This window comes from Pseudoliparis swirei, chromosome 24 (assembly GCF_029220125.1).
Source record: "Pseudoliparis swirei isolate HS2019 ecotype Mariana Trench chromosome 24, NWPU_hadal_v1, whole genome shotgun sequence".
Classification (NCBI taxonomy): domain Eukaryota; kingdom Metazoa; phylum Chordata; class Actinopteri; order Perciformes; family Liparidae; genus Pseudoliparis; species Pseudoliparis swirei.
In genome coordinates, this window is record NC_079411.1 from 18,248,038 (window position 1) to 18,270,899 (window position 22,862).

General features: G+C 43.8%; 1 protein-coding gene and 1 long non-coding RNA gene across 5 annotated transcripts in view; both read right to left on the reverse strand.

Annotated features, from left to right (window-relative positions):
* The window catches only part of LOC130190009 (phospholipid phosphatase-related protein type 5-like), a 55,468-nt gene that overhangs the window by 8,938 nt on the left and 23,668 nt on the right, over window positions 1-22,862 (reverse strand). For all 4 annotated transcript variants that reach the window (XM_056409111.1, XM_056409110.1, XM_056409113.1 and 1 more), the window contains one exon: window positions 16,199-16,387. In XM_056409111.1, coding sequence (XP_056265086.1) covers window positions 16,199-16,387 — 189 coding nt within the window. The remainder of the gene's footprint in view (window positions 1-16,198; window positions 16,388-22,862) is intronic.
* Window positions 19,154-20,391, reverse strand: LOC130190010 (uncharacterized). Its single transcript, XR_008830891.1, has 2 exons — window positions 19,781-20,391; window positions 19,154-19,407 (listed from the first exon to the last, which is right to left on the reverse strand). It is a non-coding gene; the product is annotated as an uncharacterized LOC130190010 (long non-coding RNA).

Genomic DNA, 22,862 nt, shown 5'->3' on the forward strand with positions numbered 1-22,862 from the left:
GTGTTTGACTGTTCAGTACTGTTCATGACATTAAAAAAGCAGACATAAAAGTAACTTAAAAGTTACTTTCCCTAGTAACTAATTACTTTTGATATACAGTAACTAGTAAAGTAATTCAATTACTTTTAAAAGAAGTAACTAGTAACTATAACTAATTACTAATTTTCAGTAACTTGCCCAACACTGTCCTTGGGTCGCAAAAATGTGCGCTCGTTGGCCAATGACATTGTTTTATTATTTCACGTGATTGGACTATTCGGCAGATCAGAGACGTATGTTCCCTCAGCCAGAGAGCTCCACGGAGCTACACGAGCAGGTTGCTAACGGAGCTGTCAGCTGGTGCTCAGTGAGTAATGCGCTGTTTAATTTCCCCTGTCTGTTGTTCCAAAGGGACTGAAACTCTCTGGACTACAACGGGGTGAGGGATCTAAAGAGCTTCAGACAAGTGTAAAGCACGAATCTTGCCGCAGTTATCTAGCTAAGAGCATGGAGCTAACTCGCTAACAGCCTGAAGCTAACCCTGTTTACAGTCAGCAGAAGGAGACCGAACTGGCATCGAAACACAACAAAGAAGTTCTGAAACAGACACATTCCCTCAAGAATAATGAAACAGGCTGGTTACAGACATGATTGACTTTAACCAGAGAGTAAAGTGACCACTTTAAAGAGAGGAGGCTACTTGTCTTTACAGTAGTGGGTCTGCTCTGTCACCCAATGTAACATGTGATCTCTTTCTGACTCTATTCTGCTCTGAACCTCTTTTATTTTGCAAACCTCTGAAACCCAACCCAATGTTCCTTAAAGCCGCTCTGAACCTCCCATGCCCAAAGTTACAGTGTGTTGATAGTTGTTATTGGACAGTGTTGATGAGCACGCTGTGTTCTTGAAATAAAGCTTTGTTTTTTACAATATTCTACTCAAAACCTCTTTTCTTCTCATTGTTGAGTGATATTTAAACTGCGCCCCCCCCCCAAAATTCACCAGCCGCCACTGCCCACGGACCTCTGGCTTTGAGACGACAGTGTTAGCCACTACACCACCGTACAGCCCTGAAAGTGTGTTCACCTCATGTAAACAACTGATTTTCAGCTGGCGCATGCGCAAAGGGTAGTCCTCAATGAAACACATTTATTTTGAGTTGATATGCACACCATCTAACCTAAATAAATCTAATAAATGAAAGTATTCCTACATTTTATGTTACACCCATTCAATATAAATATCTTCGTTTTGTAATTGATTTATTTAAATGTATCAAACAATATTTAAATGTGTCACCTCTAAGAAGGGCTTGAATCGTTTTTTTTAGTGTGGTTCCTGACGACTGGAGCCAATTGGAAAGCTCATGCGTTGTGAGAAGCTGCAGGTAATAACATCGGCCTGTTCCCGATCTCCATGTTCTCTCACTGTGATGCATAATGCAGTCTGCCCCCCCCCCCCCTCATTTGGGAAGCAGTTGCCATGTCTACTCCTTCATCGTTCGCTCAATTACTTTCTCTCAACGACAACCGAGCTCATGCGTTCACATGCGTTTCTGCCGTCGATACTAATCCCTTTTCATCTCACCGAAAGGTCGCTTCCTGTTGCTCTGCTTTAATCACAACAAAAAGGTGTGCGATAGAAAAGAACTATAAAAATGCATCGATAGCTCCGGGGCTCTGATGTAACCATTCTCCTCTCCAGCAGCTCAGACGACTGCGGGGATCAATAGAAAGAATGCACAAAGGCTGCAATCGCTTGGTCTTTGGTTAAAATGCTAATACGCTTGCAGACGGTTTCAATGGCGGCTGGGGAGTTAATATGATATCTGAGGAGTCAACAGAAATAATTAAGGCTTTATGTTCAGCATTGAATTTTCTACTTCACTAAAATCTTGAATTATACTTCTTTCTACATGTTTTGTAACGTGTGTGTGACATCAGCTTTAGATGGTGGACAAGGAACATATACATCAATGCAGGTGTTGTGCTGTGGGCGTGTGGAACTTGCCATGTTCAAATAAACATTCATGTTAATTTGACATTTTAAGGCACCAAATACAACACTATCACCACCATGTTTGCTGATATTGTGGCCAGGGGGTATTTATGGTATTATACAAAGCACTGTAATGGAATATATTGTGATAAAAAAAAAAAAACTGCTTCAGTGGTTTTATGACAATATGTTATTGTGACAACTTGGTGTTATGGGATCTTAATGACAACAAGAATGCGTCTTGTCTCAACCAGCAGCGCATATTTCTTTTTCATTCACACCTCTTCATCTCAGCAGAAGCGCTCTTACACCACAGGAAACGAGTCGAAGCAACAATCAATGCTGTTCAACATTTACAATACAGCAACTGGAGTCCATAGGTCTCATTGTGGTCGTCACTGGGAAACAAATCAATCGGCACAACAAACTGCAGTAGATCGCTGGAGATCTTGGCACACTCAGCACTTTATTTTCCTGGACACTTTAACTTGCTGGAAATCCACTTGGTCACTGCCTTGTGGAAATATATATTGTTTCCTCATTATATTTAGTATTTTAGTAACAGTATTTAGTATTGTTATTGTGTTTTGTGTTTCATTTTAATCTTTTATTTTTATTAATGCTCTAATGTGCACCCACTGCTGTGATCCTGAAATGTCCCCACTGTGGGACTAATAAAGGAATATCTGATCTTATCTTATAAAAGGCACACATGCAGAGACACAAGCAAACATAAGGATGTCAAACACCATTCAATGCAACATACTTGGCAGAGAAACACAAAGCAGAAAGCCAGACGCACTAATGGAAAGTTAATGAAAAAAATGTGTATGTGTGAGAGAACAACATAATGAGGATCGAACACAAAAAAAGTAGGGGAAAGATTGGAAAACAAGCCACAATTTCTAGGAAGAAGATGAGATGGGATGACATTCATCAACCCTGAAACACAACGCACAACAGAGTTGCTCTGCTTTGAAAGTAATAGGCGGCCGCAGACGGAAGAGAGGATGCTCATCTAGAGTCTTCCCGCGGTCCAGCAGTAGTCAGCGTGGTGTCATGCACAGCTGAACGACACTCTGCTGTCCACGCCGAGGTGTCGGCTGGACCACGTCACTCAGTCTGTGGATATTACTTTGAAAACTCTGCACAACATTTGACTCAACGAAACAAGCATCCATAGGAATACCGTAGCAGCAACTTGCTGCACCTTGGCAGCCAATTAGCGGTGAGCAGATGTTGACTGCTTCCTCGAGGCAATCACGAGGATTTTTAGGGTGCAATTATTTTACCCTCAGATCGTCAGATGGATGAAGAGAGATCTAAACTAGTCAGAGAAGATGGTGTTATTAGAAGACAGGCTGACGTGTACGTGTCTGTGTGTGTGTGTGTGTGTCAATACCTATAGTTAGAGAAAATGGAGGAGTTGATGAAAATGAGAAAGATAAAAAGGGGCAGACGAGGAATGGCTGACACAAAGTGCCTCAGAGAACAGAGATCACACGGCCCTCTTTTGTCGCGAAAGAAGTCGACAACCTTGTGTGCATGTGTCGCTGCTGTGAGTGGGACTTTGTTATCTACACTCAAAGAAATGACTCATTGGATGAACTCAATTAAATTGTTGGCAGGTTTTCCATCCAATAATTATATGCAACTCCAACTCAAATTTAGCACATCAGTGCAATACAATGTAATTAAGTTAGTCCAACTCATTTGTATCAAATACATCTAAAATAAAATAATGATATTCATTAAATTAAATTAAATTAATTTGTGTTTGTCCAACTCAAAATATAAACTAACTAACTAACTAAGAAAATATGCAAACTCCACACAGAAGGAAAGCCCCGACTGGGAATTGAACCCACAGACCTCTGGCTTTGAGGCGACGGTGCTAGCCACTACACCACCGTACAGCCCCGAAAGTGTCTGCACCTTGTAAACAACTGATTTTCAGCTGGCGCATGCGCAAAGGGTAGTCCTCAATGAAACACATTTATTTTGAGTTGATATGCACACCATCTAACCTAAATAAATCTAATAAATGAAAGAATTCATAAATTTTGTGTTCCACCCATTAAATATAAATATCTATTTTTGTAATTGATTTATTTGAATGTATCAAACAATATTTAAATGTGTCACCTCGAAGAAGGGCTTGAATCGTTTTTGTGAGTGTAACCTAAATAAATCTAAAAAATGAAAGTATTCATACATTTTGTGTTACACCCATTCAAAATAAATATCTTCGTTTTGTAATTGATTTATTTAAATGTATCAAACAATATTTAAATGTGTCACCTCTAAGAAGGGCTTGAATCGTTTTTTTGAGTGTAGAGTGGATAACAACTTTGGAGACTGTATAAATATTAAAAGCATGTAGGGCGCCGCAGAAGAGGAAGAAGAGCATGTGTTTGTTTTTGGAGCGATGGGAGAAGCTCTGGAGAAATTGGCCTTTTGGGATTTTTCTATCCTTTGTGACACTGTGACAGTCGACTGTTGGGACGTTTCTGTTTGCCTCTTTTCTAAAAGCGTGACAAGTGCACTTTCACTTCACGGTGCCTCCGCAAAGATAGAAAAAAGAAAAGACACCACACACTGAGGGATGTAAATGAATAATACACCGCGTACTGTGAGTCATACGAGCGGGAGCCGGTGACGCAGCATTAAATGCCGGCTTGACGTCACAATGTATAAAAAGCATCTAAAGCTCAGAGGGGGGTGGAGGTTTGCGCCAGTCTCACCGTGTGTTCTCCACAGATGTTTTTTTATTTTTATGATCAGTCTCATTTTGGAGATATTGTGAACAAATAAAAATACACTAGCTCCTCATTTACAGTGTGACCTGTCTGGTGCAGTGTAACTCATAAGTGTTTCTGTGTGTCATGTACACTTAAGCACTTTCTAAACAGCTCTGGTTGTGTAAAGAAAATACAAAGGATTACACCATGTCTACATAAAGTATATCACATGACACTTGTTGACATTACAAGCGCTGTGCTCTGCTTTACACACACACACACACACACACAGGCAGCCTTCTCACACACCGCACCAGCGATGGTAACCATGACAATTTAGCTGCTTCAGCATCACCCACACTCTCTCTATCCGTCTCTCTTTTCTCTGTCTCACTGCTTTTATTCTGCAGCGTTCCCAGGTCTTTGTGGAGAAGAAACTAGGTTAACAAACAGCGATTCAAATATAAATGGTCCTTTCTCGCCGGCTTCTTGCTCTCTCTTTGTGTTCAGTAAGGTTTGATATGATCCATGATCCTGTTTGTCTCCTCTGCTCCCCCATCTTTTCTTGTCTCTTTGCATTTCCCCCCCCCCCCCCCCTCCTCACTCTCCATTTCTCATCAAAGTAGAGGCGACTCTTTCCGTCTCAACGTGAGGCAGAAACAGAGGGACCCTGGATCAGTGTGGGAGGAGGCCAGAGTGTGAGTGGATGGCTGGATTAGGCTTCTCATCTCTGGGTTAAAGCTCTTATTACAGGCGATCGCAGTGGGAGCGCACGGCCCGCCGTCTGCGTCTCTCAATCCTCCATCCAGTGTGATTGGCAGCGACCGGATAAAGCCGTGATCATCCCTTCTTATCCCTTTGCCCTTTTTTCCACTGTTCCGTCTCATAAGCACGACCGCGGACGCACCGAACTGTCTGTCTGTCTTACTCTCTCTATCTTGCACATGCAAATAGACACAGAGAGGAAGAATACAAAATGGTTGGACAGATGGTGATGGGCAGTGGTAAAACAGATTATACTAAATACTAATAATTAAATTAGCTTATAATAATATTACACTGATGCCAGCAATCATGAGACTAAATGTCAAAATTATGACAATAGGCAAACAAAAGCAACCATCTGAACCCCAAAACCCGGCGGCGGGATTTAAAGGCACGTTTCCTTTGAATTGTTTTTTTTAAAGAATCGCCAAAACTACACCTTTCATTCTAGCCAGAAGCTGTATAAAAAAAAGGTCGATTTTTTTCCAACTTTCCGACGTTTGTTGAACACATCACACCCAAACTAAAACAAAGCTTAAAACTATATTTCATCCCCAAAATTGATTCCACGCCTCATAAAATCTCGTCCCAAATAAACCTTTTGCTTTTACCAGATTCTGTAAAAAAACATTACGTTCTGCGCTCCTCCGCGTCAGGAAGCCTGAGACCAAAACATCTGTGAAACTTTGACTGAACAGCTGCTGAAGACAGAGCATTGAGGAGAGGACAGGAGAGGCTGTAAAAATATCCCCCCCCCCCCCCAACATTGGTAACATCGGCACAGTGTTGTCCCATTTTTGTAAAAATAAATTATCAAAGACATTTGATGGCATGATGGACTGTGATTTACATCCTCTCTGCTGCGAGCCCTGATTGTGAAACAATCTGGAAAAATGCCCCCAACTGATTGGGGTTGACAGGGTTATTAATCTCTGATATAGGTAGTTTGTGTTTTGGCCTCATTTCCTGTCATTAGCCGTGTCGGCCCCTCCCACTCCAGCAGCTGTCCTCAGCTCCTCCCGCTTGATCCCTACTCACCTCCTCTCCACCTGCCTTCAGTGCACACCTGCTCCTCATTAGCCTGATTAGCTCCTAAAGCACACGGCCCCAGAGACTCTCCCTAGTCTGCCGTACTTTGGAACATGACCACTCTGTTGGCTATCATCGGTTCCTTGGCATGGCGTCCAGATGAACATCACATCTGGTCTTTAAGATTTATATGTGATCTGTATTTTTATTTGATCTGTAATTTTATTCACAATTCTCAGAGACACACAGTCAATATTTTTCTTAGACTTTTGGTATTCTATTGTAAAACACCCACCCACAATGCCATGCTTAATCTGCTAATATGTTGTGTATTTCATAAAAAATATAAATTGGACCCAAAAAGTATTTATCACAAATTTAAAAAAAGATAGCCATGAATTGTACGGGTGGCAAAGTATGATGTCATGTGCTGCTCTTTAGCACGTCAACATAAGAACCTCTTGTTTCTTATTCGTCGTTCATACACAGGTGAACACTAAATGTGCTGAAACAAACAATGGTCTGTAGAACCAAATATTTGCAAATGAATGCGGAATCCGTCGGCTACGGGACAATATTTTGGAATCGGGAGTGTCCTGGTTTCCGCTTGTAGTCCGAGTAGTATTAGTAGTATTAACCAATCACGTCTGAGCGGGCTTAGGCGTGTTGACAGGAAAAGAGGCAGAACTCGAAATGCAATGCATCTGTCTGATGACTATCTGGCTTTTCCCTTTTCATGTTTACCGAGAGTAGACTCGTGAAACAATTCGGTCCGAGACGTCTTCTCTCAACTCCGACTTGCAATGACCGGCGCACGCAAAAGGAAGTCTTCGCCCACCCTGATATCCGCTGACTACGCCATGAACCCCTGATATACTGTCTGTTGCCTTCACAGGCGAAATCACGGTCAGACTGATTGCCGTAATGATACGCTGATTAACTATTAACAGCACATCTCACATCAGTGCCAAAAATCACTTTTGTTGAACTTTTGCGTTATTCCTCTCTCCTACATTCTCCCTGAAGAGGAATTCATCAAGGGAGCTGACCTCACAAACCGATAGAAGAGTTTCAATGTGACACCCACATTTTTTTTTCTCCCGCTTGATGGCGCTTCCCAATCCACGTCCGTCTGTCATCTAGGACTCCATTATTCATGAAGGATTGTCCCCAGGCTGAACAGTATGCACACTTTTGGCACATTTGCATATGGGCATTGGACTGATTTGTGTGTTAAGGAGTCTGGGCCCGTGTGTGTGTGTTTGTGTGTGCACACTTTCCTCCAGCTTATGTGATATCCCGTGAGTCCGATGACACCCCCAATCAACTGGAAAATGTCAGAAGACAAGAATGAACCGCTCGAGTTCTCCTCTCCCCAGATCCATGAAGACGTTCACCTCGCCTTTACTGCGCACAGGTGGGAGTGTGTGATTGTGCGTCTGTGCACGATAGTGTGCGCTTGGGCGATTTCTTTTTGGTCGCTTGTCAAAGATGACAACTGTGATTGCAGTAACAATAGGAGCTAAATATGAAATATAGAAAAGGCGAGAGAGAAAAAACGCAAAACGGGGAAAAGCCTGGGTTTTATGAACAGCATAATTTGAAACGCATTAGCATAACAATGGAGCAGTCAGAGAGCATGATGGGAGCCTTCTAATGCAGGGGAAGTGTGCTGGAGCAGGGCCCACCTACAGCCTCCCACCACCAATCAGACGTGTCTACCTCAAACACCTTAGCAGGGAGGAGAAAAACATTTCCTCATCCAAGTGTTTATGACAGGGAGGGAGAGTGTACGGTCTACATTTCCATATTATATCTGAGATCCAATCAAGAAGATTGGATTTGGGGATTTCGCTGAAGCTGGAAGAGCAGCCTTGCGGTTAGAGAGGAGGGGGTTTGTCTTCACACATTTATATTTGCGGCTGAAATACAATCAGCAGAAGGGGGAGAAGGATGTGTATTCACCTTGGACGTACAGCAAGAGTGTTGATCTTTGATGGAGCACGAGACAACTACATAGTCAGGGCAGATCGTAAAGCCCTCTGAGGCAAATTTGTGATATTGGGTTATACAAAATAAACTGAATTGAATCGTCCAGAATCATATCAGCTGTGTCACTCAAATCAATTCAATTCTGCATAACCCTGCTCTACTGAATGAGAAAGTACCCTCTTCGTGTCCCTTTTGCCACATATGAAACTTGATGAAGATTAATGGTAGCCACTGTAAGCTTTCAGCACTATTTCAGGAGGTTGGACAAATACATTTTCCAATCATTTGGGATTCGATGTGCTATTCTGTAAAGAATATTTTTTTCTTTTTTTGCATCTTTTCAAAACAGGCCTTTCGGCAACCCTGATAACGAGTTGTACTGGAATGTGAGTGATACAGGTAAGTACAACAAGCAACAGGGAAGGTATAGAGCAACACGTTGGAGATGCAGTTGGTCTATTGACGCTCCTGGTGACCTGTGCCTCTTCTTCCTCAGTGGATTTCTACCAGCAACTCGACCTCTCCGTTGTAGTAGCTCTGGCGATATCTCAACAGCATGTTCGTCCTGGAGTCTGCAGGGGAAAAGATAAACCACCATACAACAAAATAAGCATTTCTAAACAGAGCCTTGCTTCTTTTACCCTCACCCTGATCTTTGACCTCTGGAAAGCAAAACAAATTGCCTTCTTTAGCATCCTGCAATCACTTAAATCTGCTTTACTTCTGCCCGTCTTCCTCTTCTACTCCGACCATTGTCCCTCCTCATCTCCTCCCACTGACACTGGACTCGATAGCCCCTCTGAAGAAGAAGACAGTGAGGAAGAGGAGGTTTGCTCCCTGGTATAACCCTCAGACCCGCAAACTGAAGCAAACGTCACGAAAGCTTGAACGCATATGGCGTTCAACTAATCTCGAAGAATCCCGCTTAGTTTGGCGAGATAGTCTTAAAACATATAAGAAGGCCCTCCGTAATGCCAGAGCAGCCTATTACTCATCAGTAATAGAAAAAATAAAACAACCCCAGGTTTCTCTTCAGCACTGTAGCCAGGCTGACAGAGAGTCACAGCTCTGTGGGCCGAGCATTCCTATAAACCTCAGTGGTAATGACTTTATGAACTTCTTTAATGAAAAGATTTTAACTATTAGGGACAAGATTAATATTCTCTTGCCCATAACCAGTGCCAATCTGTCCTCAAGTGGAATGGCCTTGGAAACCGCTGTATGCCCTGGTGTATATTTGAGGGCTTTTCTCCCATCAACCGTGACCAATTATCTTCAACGGTTTCTACTTGAACACGTCTACCTGTCTCTTGGACCCCATCCCGCGAGGCTGCTTAAAGGCGTTTTGCCTTTAATTGGCGGCTCTCTATTAGATATTATCAATGTGTCTCTGCTAACAGGCCACGTACCACACTCCTTCAAAGTGGCTGTTATTAAACCTCTCCTGAAGAAGCCCACTCTGGATCCAGAGGTGTTGGCTAACTACAGACCGATCTCTAACCTCCTTCCTCTCCAAGATCCTTGAGAAAGTGGTGCAAATCAGTTGTGCGACTTTCTACATCATAATAGTTTATTTGAGAAATTTCAATCAGGATTTAGAAAACACCACAGCACCGAGACAGCACTGGTGAAAATTACAAATGACCTCTTAATGGCAGCAGATAAAGGACTCCTCTCTGTCCTGGTCTTGTTAGACCTTAGTGCTGCATTCGACACCATTGACCATGACATCCTGTTACAGAGACTGGAGCAGTCGATTGGCATTTCAGGCACGGCACTAATTTGGTTTAAATCCTATTTATCAGATCGATCTCAGTTTGTATTTGTAGACGATGGCCTCGATAACCACCAACGTTAATCACGGAGTTCCACAAGGTTCTGTGCTTGGACCAATTTTATTTACCTTATACATGCTTCCTTTGGGCAATATTATCAGGAAACACTCCATAAACTTTCATTGTTATGCAGATGATACTCAACTATATTTATCGATAAAACCAGAGGAGAGCAACCAACTCGGTAAAATTCAAGCATGTCTTAAAGACATAAAAACATGGATGACCTGCAATTTCTTGATGTTAAACTCAGACAAAACCGAAGTAATTTTAATCGGCCCTGAGCACCTCAGAGATCAATTATCTGGTGATGTGGTTTCTGTAGACGGCATTGCCCTGGCATCCAACACCACTGTAAAGAATCTTGGCATTATCTTTGATCGGGACTTGTCCTTTAACTCCCACGTAAAGCAAATCTCAAGGACTGCATTCTTTCATCTACGTAATATTTCAAAATCAGGCACATCTTGTCTCAAAAGATGCAGAAAAATTGGTTCACGCGTTCGTTACTTCTAGACTGGATTACTGCAACTCCTTATTATCAGGCTGCTCTAATAAGTCTCTTAGGTCCCTCCAGTTGATCCAGAATGCTGCAGCTCGTGTTCTCACTAAAACTAAGAAAGAGATCACATCACTCCTGCACTAGCTGCTCTGCACTGGCTCCCAGTAAAATCAAGAATCACTTTTAAAATTCTTCTCTTAACGTACAAAGCCTTGATTGGTGATGCACCATCATATCTTAAGGAGCTTGTAGTACCATATTGCCCCACTAGAGAGCTACGCTCACTAAATGCGGGACTACTTGTAGTTCCTAGAGTCTTAAAAGTAGAATGGGAGCCAGAGCCTTTAGTTATCAAGCTCCTCTTTATGGAACCAGCTTCCAATTTCAGTCCGGGAGGCAGACACAGTCACCTCGTTTAAGAGTAGACTTAAGACCTTCCTCTTTGACAGAGCTTATAGTTAGGGCTGAATCAGGTTCACCTGGTCCAGCCCCTTGATATGCTGCTATAGGCTTATAGCTGCCGGGGACGTTTTAGGATGCACTGAGTACCTATCTCCTCTTTTTCTCTCCTTAAGGATGAATTTTCATCTCTCAATCACACGTTACTAACTCTGCTTTCTCCCGGAGTCCTTTTGACTTCACGTCTCATGGGGTCATCGGACCCTATGAGACGGCATAGATCTATCTGCCTGATGGATCATTGAGGTCTGGGTGGAATTCCTGCTCTGACTACGCCACTGTCCTGTTGAGACTCCGCCTACTGTTGAGACTCCGCCCACTCCTCCCCCCCACCGCCATCTGCCTGATGGATCGTGGAGGTCTCCATCGTGGAATATGCCTACTATGAACTATTCATACACTCTGTCATATTCATTGAATGTATTTTAACTCTAAATCTGTCCTTCTGTACACATGACATCTATTGCACCTGTCCATCCTGGAGAGGGATCCTCCTCTGTTGCTCTCCTGAAGGTTTCTTCCCTTTTCCCCCTGAAGGGTTATTTGGGAGTTTTTCCTGGTCCGATGTGAGGTTTTGGGGCAGGGATGTCTATGTGTACAGATTGTAAAGCACTCCGAGACAAATTTGTAATTTGTGAAATTGGGCTATACAAATAAACTGAATTGAATTGAATTGAATTGAATTGATATCAGACCGCACACACACACACAAAATGTGGTTATGACCGTCATCTGTTTTTGAAGATATGACGGCAACAACAGTTCAATGCGGCTGTTTGTTTGTTTTGCCGCATCAAGCGCTCTCACTCAACCAACGGTGGCATAAGTGGATGATATGGTCTGCTTGCATGGTTTGCAACAATCTCCATCTTTCTGTCAACTGGAGCTGCGTCACGCACAAAGGCTTTTCCCAAGTTTAAGGAGCACACAGAGAAAACAAACTTGGAGCAGCGAGTTGCCGCTAAACGGCGTCAGAAAGGCGGTCTCGTTCGCTCTTCCCTCTTCTTCATATCTTTTTTTGGGGTCGCGCCGGGGACAAGCACGGCCGGAGGGATGATGTTTTCAGGTCGTTAGTCGGTCCGTCCGTATCAGAATGGACCGGAGGGCTTTTTTTTCTTATAATTTGGCACAAATGTAGACTTGCCCTCAAGGTTGAACTGATTCGGTTTTGTAGGTCAAATGTCAAGGTCACTGTGACCTCACGTTCCTTTTATTCTCTTGAATGTGATATCTCGCCTCGAGATAATTTCTTTAAATTTGGCAAAAACGTCTCCTTGGGCTAAAGGTTGAACTGATGTGGTCAAAGGTCACTGTGACCGCAACTCAATAATTCTAATAATGACAATTTGACACAGACTTGGACGTAAACTGCAACTTGACCGGTTGGTGGAGGCACGGAACTGTGACGCGGTAGTTCTAGAGGGTTTTCTCTTGTTTTCTACTCCGTCCAACCATTGTGCTCTGCATTTTGAACTCGCTTCGTCTCTCCTCTCAAAGAGCGCGCTCGCTTTGCCTTCCCGCTCTGTTGAGTGGCTTATATTTAGCAGCATGAGAACGGGCCTCCCGGGGCAAATGTATTCAGCATTATTCTCCTGACCAACATGAGACAAAAGAGGTGGAGAAATAAACCTCTAGGTTCAAGTCGTTTAATTCATTCCCCGCCTCATATCCCCTTGCTTCAGCTTACAAGTGCATGTGTGTGTGTTTGTGTGAGAGGGCTCACATTGTGTCACTTGCATCTTAATTCCACAATTACCATTTGATCCTGTGATTGGTCGCCGCTTAACCGCATCGACCGATGGGTGGGTTTGTGGTTTGCAATCAGACCACACACACACACACACAGTCTGCCTTACATAACACACACACATAGACACCCACACTAATAATTAGCAAATGGTTCAAATGGCACTTCACCGTGCTCTTTCAGCTAGCTTGGCAAGAAAATTGGCAGGAATGCAGAAATATGTCACTTGTAGGAATGTGTAGTATATCGGCTGCGTTGGCTGGAGTTGAATATCATATGGATCGCCTGTAGCCACTCTGACTAGTACTCAGATCACAGCACTAGTCTCACACACACACACGCACACACCGACTCCCACCTGCACATGCAGAATCCGCTTTCAGTGGTAGTGGAGGAGAAGATGTGCGCCGTCATCCACCTACGCACTTACCTTCACTGATCCACTGCAACTTCCAGCATATTTGCAAAGTACCATACAAGTGCTTCTATTCCCCTCTCTCTTTGCCTCTTTATCACACTCACACACCCACACCCACACACACACACACACTAATTCTAATCCGGTGACCACATCAATGATCAAATGGTGGTTGACTCAATTGTGCGTTGCCCATATCTCACAGGGCTGCGTTTCAACAGTTTCGATACTTTTGATGAGGCTCAAGAGACGCGGCAGATTCTGTTCTAACCTGCGGGTTTGAAACCCAGACCCAATTTTGCTACAACTCACATCTTTGGTGGTCTATGAGAGTCAGGAACTGTTGTTCCTCATTTCTTTTCTGGCTGTTCTCATTTACTCTTTTGACTTCCTAAGTTTTCCTACTCAGGAAGTTAGGTGACGAAGTTCTTCCGCTATTTCTGGAGCTTATCCCATGGCCTCAGTCAGAGGTGCTGGACTTCGGTCATGTGAAAACTCTAATATAATTTAGAAAATCTACCAGAGATCTAGTATCTCAGACTCTTTGATTCCCACCTTATGGAAGGAATAACACTGAAGGTCTGGAATATCGCTGTTCAACCTCGACGATGTTTACGTTTTTAAGCAGATAAAAGAGCCACGAGGGCAATAGAGTGGTGCAGGAATGACGTGGGCCAAAACCCTGGAACCCTGGTTCCCCCGACAAAGCATCTAATAGTTTCCATTTGATTTTAGATTATTGAAGGAAAAAAACTCTGTGGCAAACAATTGATACTATACTTTCAGCAAGATTATCTCTTCAAAAAAACACAATTTTTATAATTTTTGAAGCCAAAATGCAATCTATAGTAAGGCTGTAAACAAACTACATCAAGGTCGCATGAGCGTTTACACAACAAGGCTGTGAGGGCAGACAAGTTGGGTTTTTTAAGACTCAATTGCATGTTCACAAGAGGGATCCATTTTATATCACAGAAATCTCCTAAGTTTGTGTTCACGACTGAACTTATTGAAGTCATCCAACCAAAAACGTACTCAGAAAACCCATCGTCTTCGATTAGAAGGAACAGGAAGTGCACAAATGTTTGTTCATATCCGGGTCTCATTCCTGCTGCCCAACATTGAATGATTTAAAGTGCTTGTGTTTGCCACAGGGAAACCTAGTTATCCTGAGTTCCATGCCTCCACATCACTGTGCAGAGACGGCAGGAAACACGGAGATGGTCTGCAGCAAAAGCAACAGAGAAGACAGTTCTGAGCTGTCACACGGATACGAGATCGCTGTTCGCCAGTCGAGGAGCTCGTCTAATTTCTGTTCGCGGCTGAAAGGATGAGTCAAAATTCAGAGAAAAGAGAGATGAATATCTACTGTTCTTTATTTATTTTTGCATTGTATCTGAACAGAGGCCCGTGGGATGGAGCGATATCTTGATGCGAGAGAGAACACAGATGCTCTGATTTTCAATGAAGCCGCAAACACTCGCAGGCAAAATCACGCCACTCCGCTTTCAGCACAGCTCAACCGAGCCCCGGTGCCGGCAGCCGCCATCCAGTCCGGAGTTCGGCTCCGAGCAAACGCACACGCAAATAAACAACGTGCGTCTGTCATATGTCACAATGTGTGCGAATGTAGGCAAAAAAAGTCAAACAGCCCTATGTCTTCAAAAACTGCAGAACAGACAACGGTGTGACAGAAGAAGATATACGAGTCACGGCTGTACAGAAGAAATGACCCAGGATCGGTCAACTATGGGGTCGGATCAGTCTCAATAATTAGAATGCATAAATATATTTGTGATTTTTCTTTAACATTAATATAAATCGTAATGTATTTGAATTGTTCTGCGTGCATTTGTGAATCTTCGTGTTTTCATTTGTGAGTCTCTCTGTGTGCATTTGCAATTGTTGAGACTGATCTGACCCCATCGTCAATCCCTCTACTTGTACGTGTGTGTATTTGTCAGTGTGTGTGTGTGTGTGTGTGCATGTGTTGCTCAAACATGTCCTAACCACGACCTAATGCCACTGAGCATTGCAGGGCATCAAAGGGACAAACCCCGGGTGACAAGTCACAGAGACGGAGCTTTGATGAGGACGTGAACCTATGCTTCATTATTAATAACACTCCACTGTGCTGGCAAAAAAGTATGGTGGCCCTAATGGAATTCACCATCTACACTTGTAACATCTACGAGCCTCGATATGTTCATTTGAAACCGGTTTCGTAGAAATGAGAAAAAGACGCTGAATATTTATCTTTGATTCGCAGCGCGTTGCCAGGAACTCGTGACCTACAACTCGCAGTTCATTATTAAAAAGGTGCTTCAACATGCATTGTGCAGCCTCGGAAAAAATTATAATGCGCTCCTTCATGTACACGAAGCCATTTAGAGCTCATGGCTTTATTCCGTGTTCTTAGCGTGCAGTCTGTGAATATGGGCAGACTGTGCACACTGTAGCTATCTCCGACTACACAGTGGAGGACAGATTTAGTGCCCGTTGCCATGGTTATGACAGAGAACGCATCCACACACAATCGGAGCAGCGAGACCACGAGGATGCACGCCTACACAGCTCTGCCCTCTTTCAATCCACAAACACCACGTGTAGATGAGGAGGAACTATGTACGTGTGTATGTGTGTTTGTGTGTGTGTAGGGGATTGTCATGTCTGTCGCGCATGAGGAGCACCTGTGGAAGCACTTTTGTTTTTACAAGTTGAACACAGACTCACCGTCACAGTGGGGATGGCGGTGACGAGGGAGTAGACGAGGACGGGCGGCGCCTTGCTGTTGTCCTCCGGTCCCGGGTTGGGCTTGGAGTAGGCTTTGTCGAAGCAGAAGAAGCCCTGGATGTGCACGGGGAACGTGTCCGTGTACTCAAAGTAGTACGCCAACAGAACGGTGCCTGCCATGATGACCAGCTGGAAATAAAACATAGTGGTTCCAGCTTTAGGATTGTATCCGCAGGAGAGGAGGTGAGAGAAGAAAAGACGGCCGGGGAAGAGAAGTGGAAAAAAATATTGTCATAGGATTTATAGGAGAAAGAAAAAGAAAAAAAAGAGAGAGAGATTTTTCCTTCTCAGAGCAAAATGATGGACGCTTCAGTCATGTGTAAAATGAATCAAATGTGCGTGGAGGGATAGTGAGGGACGAGGATGAGCGGGAGGGAGACAAATATGGAGAAAGATGGATAGAGAGGGGGAAACAGAGAGACCACTGACAGAGATACGAGAGAGAGAGAGAGAGAGAGAGAGAGAGAGAGAGAGAGATCCCTTCAGCGGTGTGAGCGTGCAGAGTGGGAGGGTAAAGAAACAAATGGAGACCGATCAAAGAAAATAATGCTGTATGGAAGCTGATCGAGGATGATGAAGAGCCGGGAGGTGAAAGAGGGGGGGGGGAAGAGAGAGAGTGAAAGAGAGTGAAAGAACCGTGGGAAAAGACAGAGTTACGTGTGTGTGTGTGTGTGTGTGTGTGTGTGTGTGTGTGTGTGTGTGTGTGTATAAGTTACCAGATGTATGCAAAGCACAAACCATGCAGCATAAAATATGATCTTCATAACTATTTAAAATAGTATTTTATAATCGAAATGCATTAGCAATTCATAACATAGAAACAAACATGCCCTTCTGCACAGATGAGAGGGATGCACAAGTACTAATTATTCATTTATACTAATACTACCAGCACTTACTCCTTCGCCCAACTCCCTGAAGGGGAAACAAAACAAAAACATCTACAACTGCACAGTCGGCTTCTCTAACTGAAAACTGAGGGTTTGTGCAATATTTGTTTGCCCTGCGGCTCTGGGCCTGAACCAAGAAAAACTATAAGTAATAAAAGGAAGAAGAGTTTAAATACAGCTGATTAGTCGCTTCATAATCTGAGTCGTTTGTTCGATAAACCTCTCTTGTGCGTGGATGACAAATGTATCGGCACCAGAGACACAAGGAGCCTCACGAGGCAGGAGAAGGATCAGCCGTTTGGCAGTTTTTGGATACAAATTGCTCCGCTACCTTCAAGGGGTTCCAGTATTGGATGGCATTTGAAGGTTAATAATACAATACCGTTGCAAATTATATGATATGAAACAGTTACTATTTACATATGTCAAAGCCAGACCTCCAGCAAGGAGATGGGTTGAATAAACAGAGTCGGTGTAATTATTGACATAATTGCTTCTATGATCAGTTCCACCTGTGAAAAACGTCTGGAAATCTGAATCTGAACCGTTTGGGGTGGAGATTGACTCGATATTAGAAAACAAATGGGAAACGGGCCGTTCCTGCAGCTCTTGTAGGCGTTATTTTGCATTAATGTTGTGTTACTCGGACTGGCGCCCTGTTCGAGGTGTACCCGCCTTCGCCCGTTGTCAGCTGGGATCGGCTCCAGTGCCCCGCGACCCTAAAAAAAAAGCGGTTTGGATAATGGATGGATGGATGTTGTATTACTCTGGTTGCCTGGCAACACTCCCGGAAGTGTCACCATGCAGGGAAATCTTCTGATGCTCGACTGGAAAGCAGGTGAGCATGTTTCCCAAAATGATGAACAGTCCTGATAAGCTTTTAATGCGACTACAACAACATCTACAACCACAGTTGTTCGTATTTATCTGAAATGATTCTTGGACGTGAGAACAGTGTCAGAACGAGTGAGAAACCACTGAGAGAACCTCCTCCAACATCTTAATATTCTCCAGCAAAGTGACAGTATAGCCCAGAGGGCTGTAGGAGGGAGGGGGATGGTGGGGGGAGGGGACTTGTTACACGTGGCGCATTTCAGCATTTTTACACACTGAAGAGTGATAATGAACATGGGAGAGAGCGGCTGACCTAATTCAAACCGCTTTGCGTTGCACGCTCGGCCCCGCTGTCAGCTCAGCTTCTCTGTATCCTTCGTTTTGCCGTTTCCTTTCTTTTCCAGTCACGCAAAATCTGTGGACGACTCCCTGTATGAAAAATCAAATCAGATAATTGATCTGTGCGTACCCGTGGCAAACCTAAGTGACCTAATCAGGGACGTTGTACTGAGGGTCCCCAGTGATGAGAGCATTGCAATGGGGGGAGGGGGGAGCCGATGTGTTAGGTGACGACACACATGCCCCAAGGCCTGTAAAAGCAAAATCTGTATATATAGTATCAACATAGAGAGGCAAACCACACAAACACCTCCAGCTTGTAGTATATATATAAATATATATATATATAGTCCAGGAATGCCAAGCATCTCCATGTTTTCCATGTTCCTTTCCATCTGCATGAGCTTTGTGTGTCTGAGTGTGTGTGTGTGTGTGTTTCCCTACATGTGTTGTGCTATGTCTGTAGGCATGCGGGTGCATTCCCATGTCTGCGCAGGAACTCTTGACACAGCCAGGCTGTGTTGAACATTTCTTTCCATCATCCGTTCCTCTCTTCTCGCCGAGCTACAGAAGGCTTGAGGGAGGGAGGCACAGAGACGTTGTCGGGAGCGAGCGAGGGAGATCCACGAATGCGCATCAAAGTTTAAACAAACACTTGATGTCAACTGTGGAAAAAGCCTCCTGCGCATGTCGTTTCACATCTAATGCTGCACTGCTCATCGGCATTACACGATGTCCCGCAACCAGTGGCGGCTGGTGAATTTTTTTTGGGGGGGGGCGCAGTGGTTTAAATATCACTCAACAATGAGAAGAAGAGAGGTTTTGAGTAGAATATTGTAAAAAACAAAGCTTTATTTCAAGAACACAGCGTGCTCAACACTGTCCAACAACAACTATCAACACACTGTAACTTTGGGCATGAGAGGTTCAGAGCAGCTTTAAGGAACATTGGGTTGGGTTTCAGAGGTTTGCAAAATAAAAGAGTTTCACCCTCACATGAAAGAGGTTCAGAGCAGATGTAACTGATGTGGAACGGGCATGGAAGAAGTCGGCTCAGATGGTGGATTTTCCCAGCACTTATTTATTCTGCAGAAGACAACAGAACACACACATTTGCCTTCTGATCTGTCTCTGCACTTCCACTTCCCTCAGCAATAAAAAAACATTGTCCATGGAAGACAGGACCACATTAAATCTAAATAATAACAATTCTCATCAAAACCATGACATGTAACATACAAGGGAAAACAGAGACCCTAATGGACAAAATAAATAACTACATGAGCTAGAAAGTGGCTCAATGAAACTGCCACCAAACGTATATTTTGACAGTCTAAATGACACGACAGCTGGACGCCGGGATCGTATTAACATTCCATTACTGTATGTAACATAAACGGTTAATTTTTATTAAAGAATATAGCCAAAATAGTGCAAAATCGTTTTTCACTCAACTCACCCTCGGCAATATAAAACCATTGTGACGGAAAGACGGACTCAGGAGCAGGAAGTGCAACAGATGGAAAGCAATTTCCGCAGGAAACAGATTTTTAAAAATAACGCTAAATAAAAATAGCTCATTAAAATAAAATTCACAAACACTCAATAATATCGTTGAACAAACAAAAATAAAATACATTGAAAACAAGAAATGACAGAGTGCATTTCTAACTGTTTGACAGAGTAGACCCACTATATGTAAAGAAAAGTAGCCTCCTCTCTTTAAAGTGGTCAAACTTCTCAATAACTCTGGTTAAAGTCAATCATGTCTGTAACCAGCCTGTTTACATTATTCTGTGTCTGTTTTTCAGAACTTCTTCGTTGTGTTTTCGATGCCAGTTCGGTCTGCAAACAGGGTTGGCTTCATGCTGTTAGCGAGTTAGCTCCATGTTCTTAGCTAGATAACTGCGGCAAGATTCGTGCTTTACACTTGTCTGAAGCTCTGTAGATCCCTCACCCCGTTGTAGTCCAGAGAGTTTCCGTCCCAGGACTTTGGAAAACAGACAGGGGAAACAAAAAACGAATTACTCATGGAGCATGCAGCTAACCAGCTCCGGTTAGCATATAGGCTTGAGGAGAACCTCCGGTGTCGTCCTCCAGCGGTCAGCGCTTTGCTGCACAATTTTTAAATCCGGATGTTCGTCCCAACTCTTTCAGCCTCTTCTTGTCAATATCTGACCGTCGATTGAAAGGTGTTTGGTGTAGAGATACCAGAGTTTTCAGTCGCCGACGCCATACTAACATAAAGCTTCTGCTAGCTATGTTGCTCGCGTACCTCCGTGGAGCTCTGGGCAGCAGGGTTGCCAGGTCTGTGTGACACAACCAGCCCAAAACCAGCCCAATATCAGAACTCAAAATATGCCCGTGCCAAACCATATACACTGCTTTTAAAGTCCAACAGCATTGCTATCATTGCCAAATGTATTGTAATATCTACAAAGTAACAACATATGTTTAGTTTGCCAGCATTAAAAGCAGTTTTCCCTCAAGTTATTTCACCTAGGTCCTAAAATGGCCTTGTGTAATTAGATACAGTATATTATCATAAATAAAATGTGTACGTGCTGATCTGGAGTCAGTTTGGTAGGATTTGGGTATGAATAAATTATTTCATTTAAAATATGGATTTTTATTTAAAGATATTCATGTAATTTGCATGCAAAATAGGTCTACCCGAACCAAGGACAAAAAATTCAACCCGCGCAACACTTCAAAAGTGGCCCAATTCCGCAGGAAAACCGCGGACCTGGCAAGAAGGTCCTGGGTTCGAATCCCGGTCGTCCCGTTCCAGGTCCTTTCTGTGTGGAGTTTGCATGTTCTCCTCGTGTCTGCGTGGGTTTCCTCCGGGTACTCCGGTTTCCCCCACCATCATAAAGACATGCACCGCAGCCTCACCCCGGTTCGTATGGATGTGAATGAGTGTTGGTGGTGGTCGGAGGGGCCGTAGGCGCTGATTGGCTGCCACGCTTCCGTCAGTCTGCCCCAGGGCAGCTGTGGCTACTGATGTAGCTTACCACCACCGGGATGACTGTGTGTGTGACTACTGGACTCTGTAAAGCGACTTCGGGATGTCGGCATGCCTTGAGAAGCGCTATATAAAATAAATGATTATTATTATTATTATTAACACTGCTCTATGGGCTGAGGGAACATACGGGTCTCTGATCTGCCGAATAATCCAATCGCGTGCGCACATTTGTGCGCCCCAAGATTCCCGGTTTCATCCGCCAATGTGAAGCCGGTCATTGCCAAAACGACTGAAATGTTGTATCGATGCCGTACACCAGGGGTGCTCACACTTTTTCAGCATGCGAGCTACTTATTATGTGACCAAGTCAGGGCGATCGACCAACGGGGGTTAGTGACTTTTCTTTGCTCCGTCCGTCCCGATGCGCGCAAACCGGTGTCGGGAGCAGACGGGGGCAGAGGACTGTTAACGCGACACGTAGAGACAGAAATGACATGCTTCTGCTGTAATGTGGCGCTATAGAGAAAGTGACAGGGGGGCGGGCCAATTTTTTTTTATGTCATGCGATATATCAATACTACGCAGCGATCGACTGGCAGGTCGCCGCGATCGACCGGTCGATCGCGATCGACATATTGAGCACCCCTGCCGTACACACACGTTAGACCAGCGCCTCGAAAAAGGGGAGGGGCTTCTCTCCGTGATAATGGCGATATATTATATTTTTTCACATTAACTTAAGTGGTTGTTGACAGGGGCTTACGGTCTCCCACACACATTTAGCGCGTCAACACGGTATATTTACTATTTAAATGATTTGGCATATAATGTTTTTTGACAGCATTTTTTTTCTTTTTCTTCTTCTTTTTTTTTCATCTCCAAATTTTAAGAGGGGCGGCGCCCTAGCGCCCCCTATGGACGAACCGCCACTGCCCGCAACCGTGTGTGGAATTACACATGAGAAGACACGAGCTGACAAAGCTTCGTGTTCATTCTGGGACTCGGTTATCACAATCAAAATTGTCAGTATGACTAAAATAGAAAAGTTGCAGTTCGTCCATCTCATCGCATTAACACAAGACAGGAAATACAGCCTCCTTCCGGAACACGCGCTTATGGGAAGTTTCCGTCAAACAGGAAGCACATTTCTGCCTCGTTTACTCGTGAAGCTTTGACCGCAGCATCATTTGACGGTTGGCTCTGTGAATTTCAACGAGCTTCACCGTATCGAGCACAGAACACCATCGGCTGGTTTCCGACAGCCGTATAAACCCAACAGGTTTTGCTGTTACAACGCCTTAGTGATGCAGATCCATAAAACAAGTCTCTGGTTTCGTACACATACATTTACACACATAGTCGTGTCTCTGTACAAATATGAGGCAATGTAGAGCTTACAGACAGTTACTGGGTATTTTTTTCATGTCTAAATCAACAACTTCAGGACTTTAGTGACTAAAGGAGGAGACTCTTAACACCGATAGGCTTTTGGGAGAAACCATCCAACAAAAAACAACAATCTTGATAATGTGCATCTCATCGTGTCAAGCAAAAAGGGTGCTTTGTATTTGGG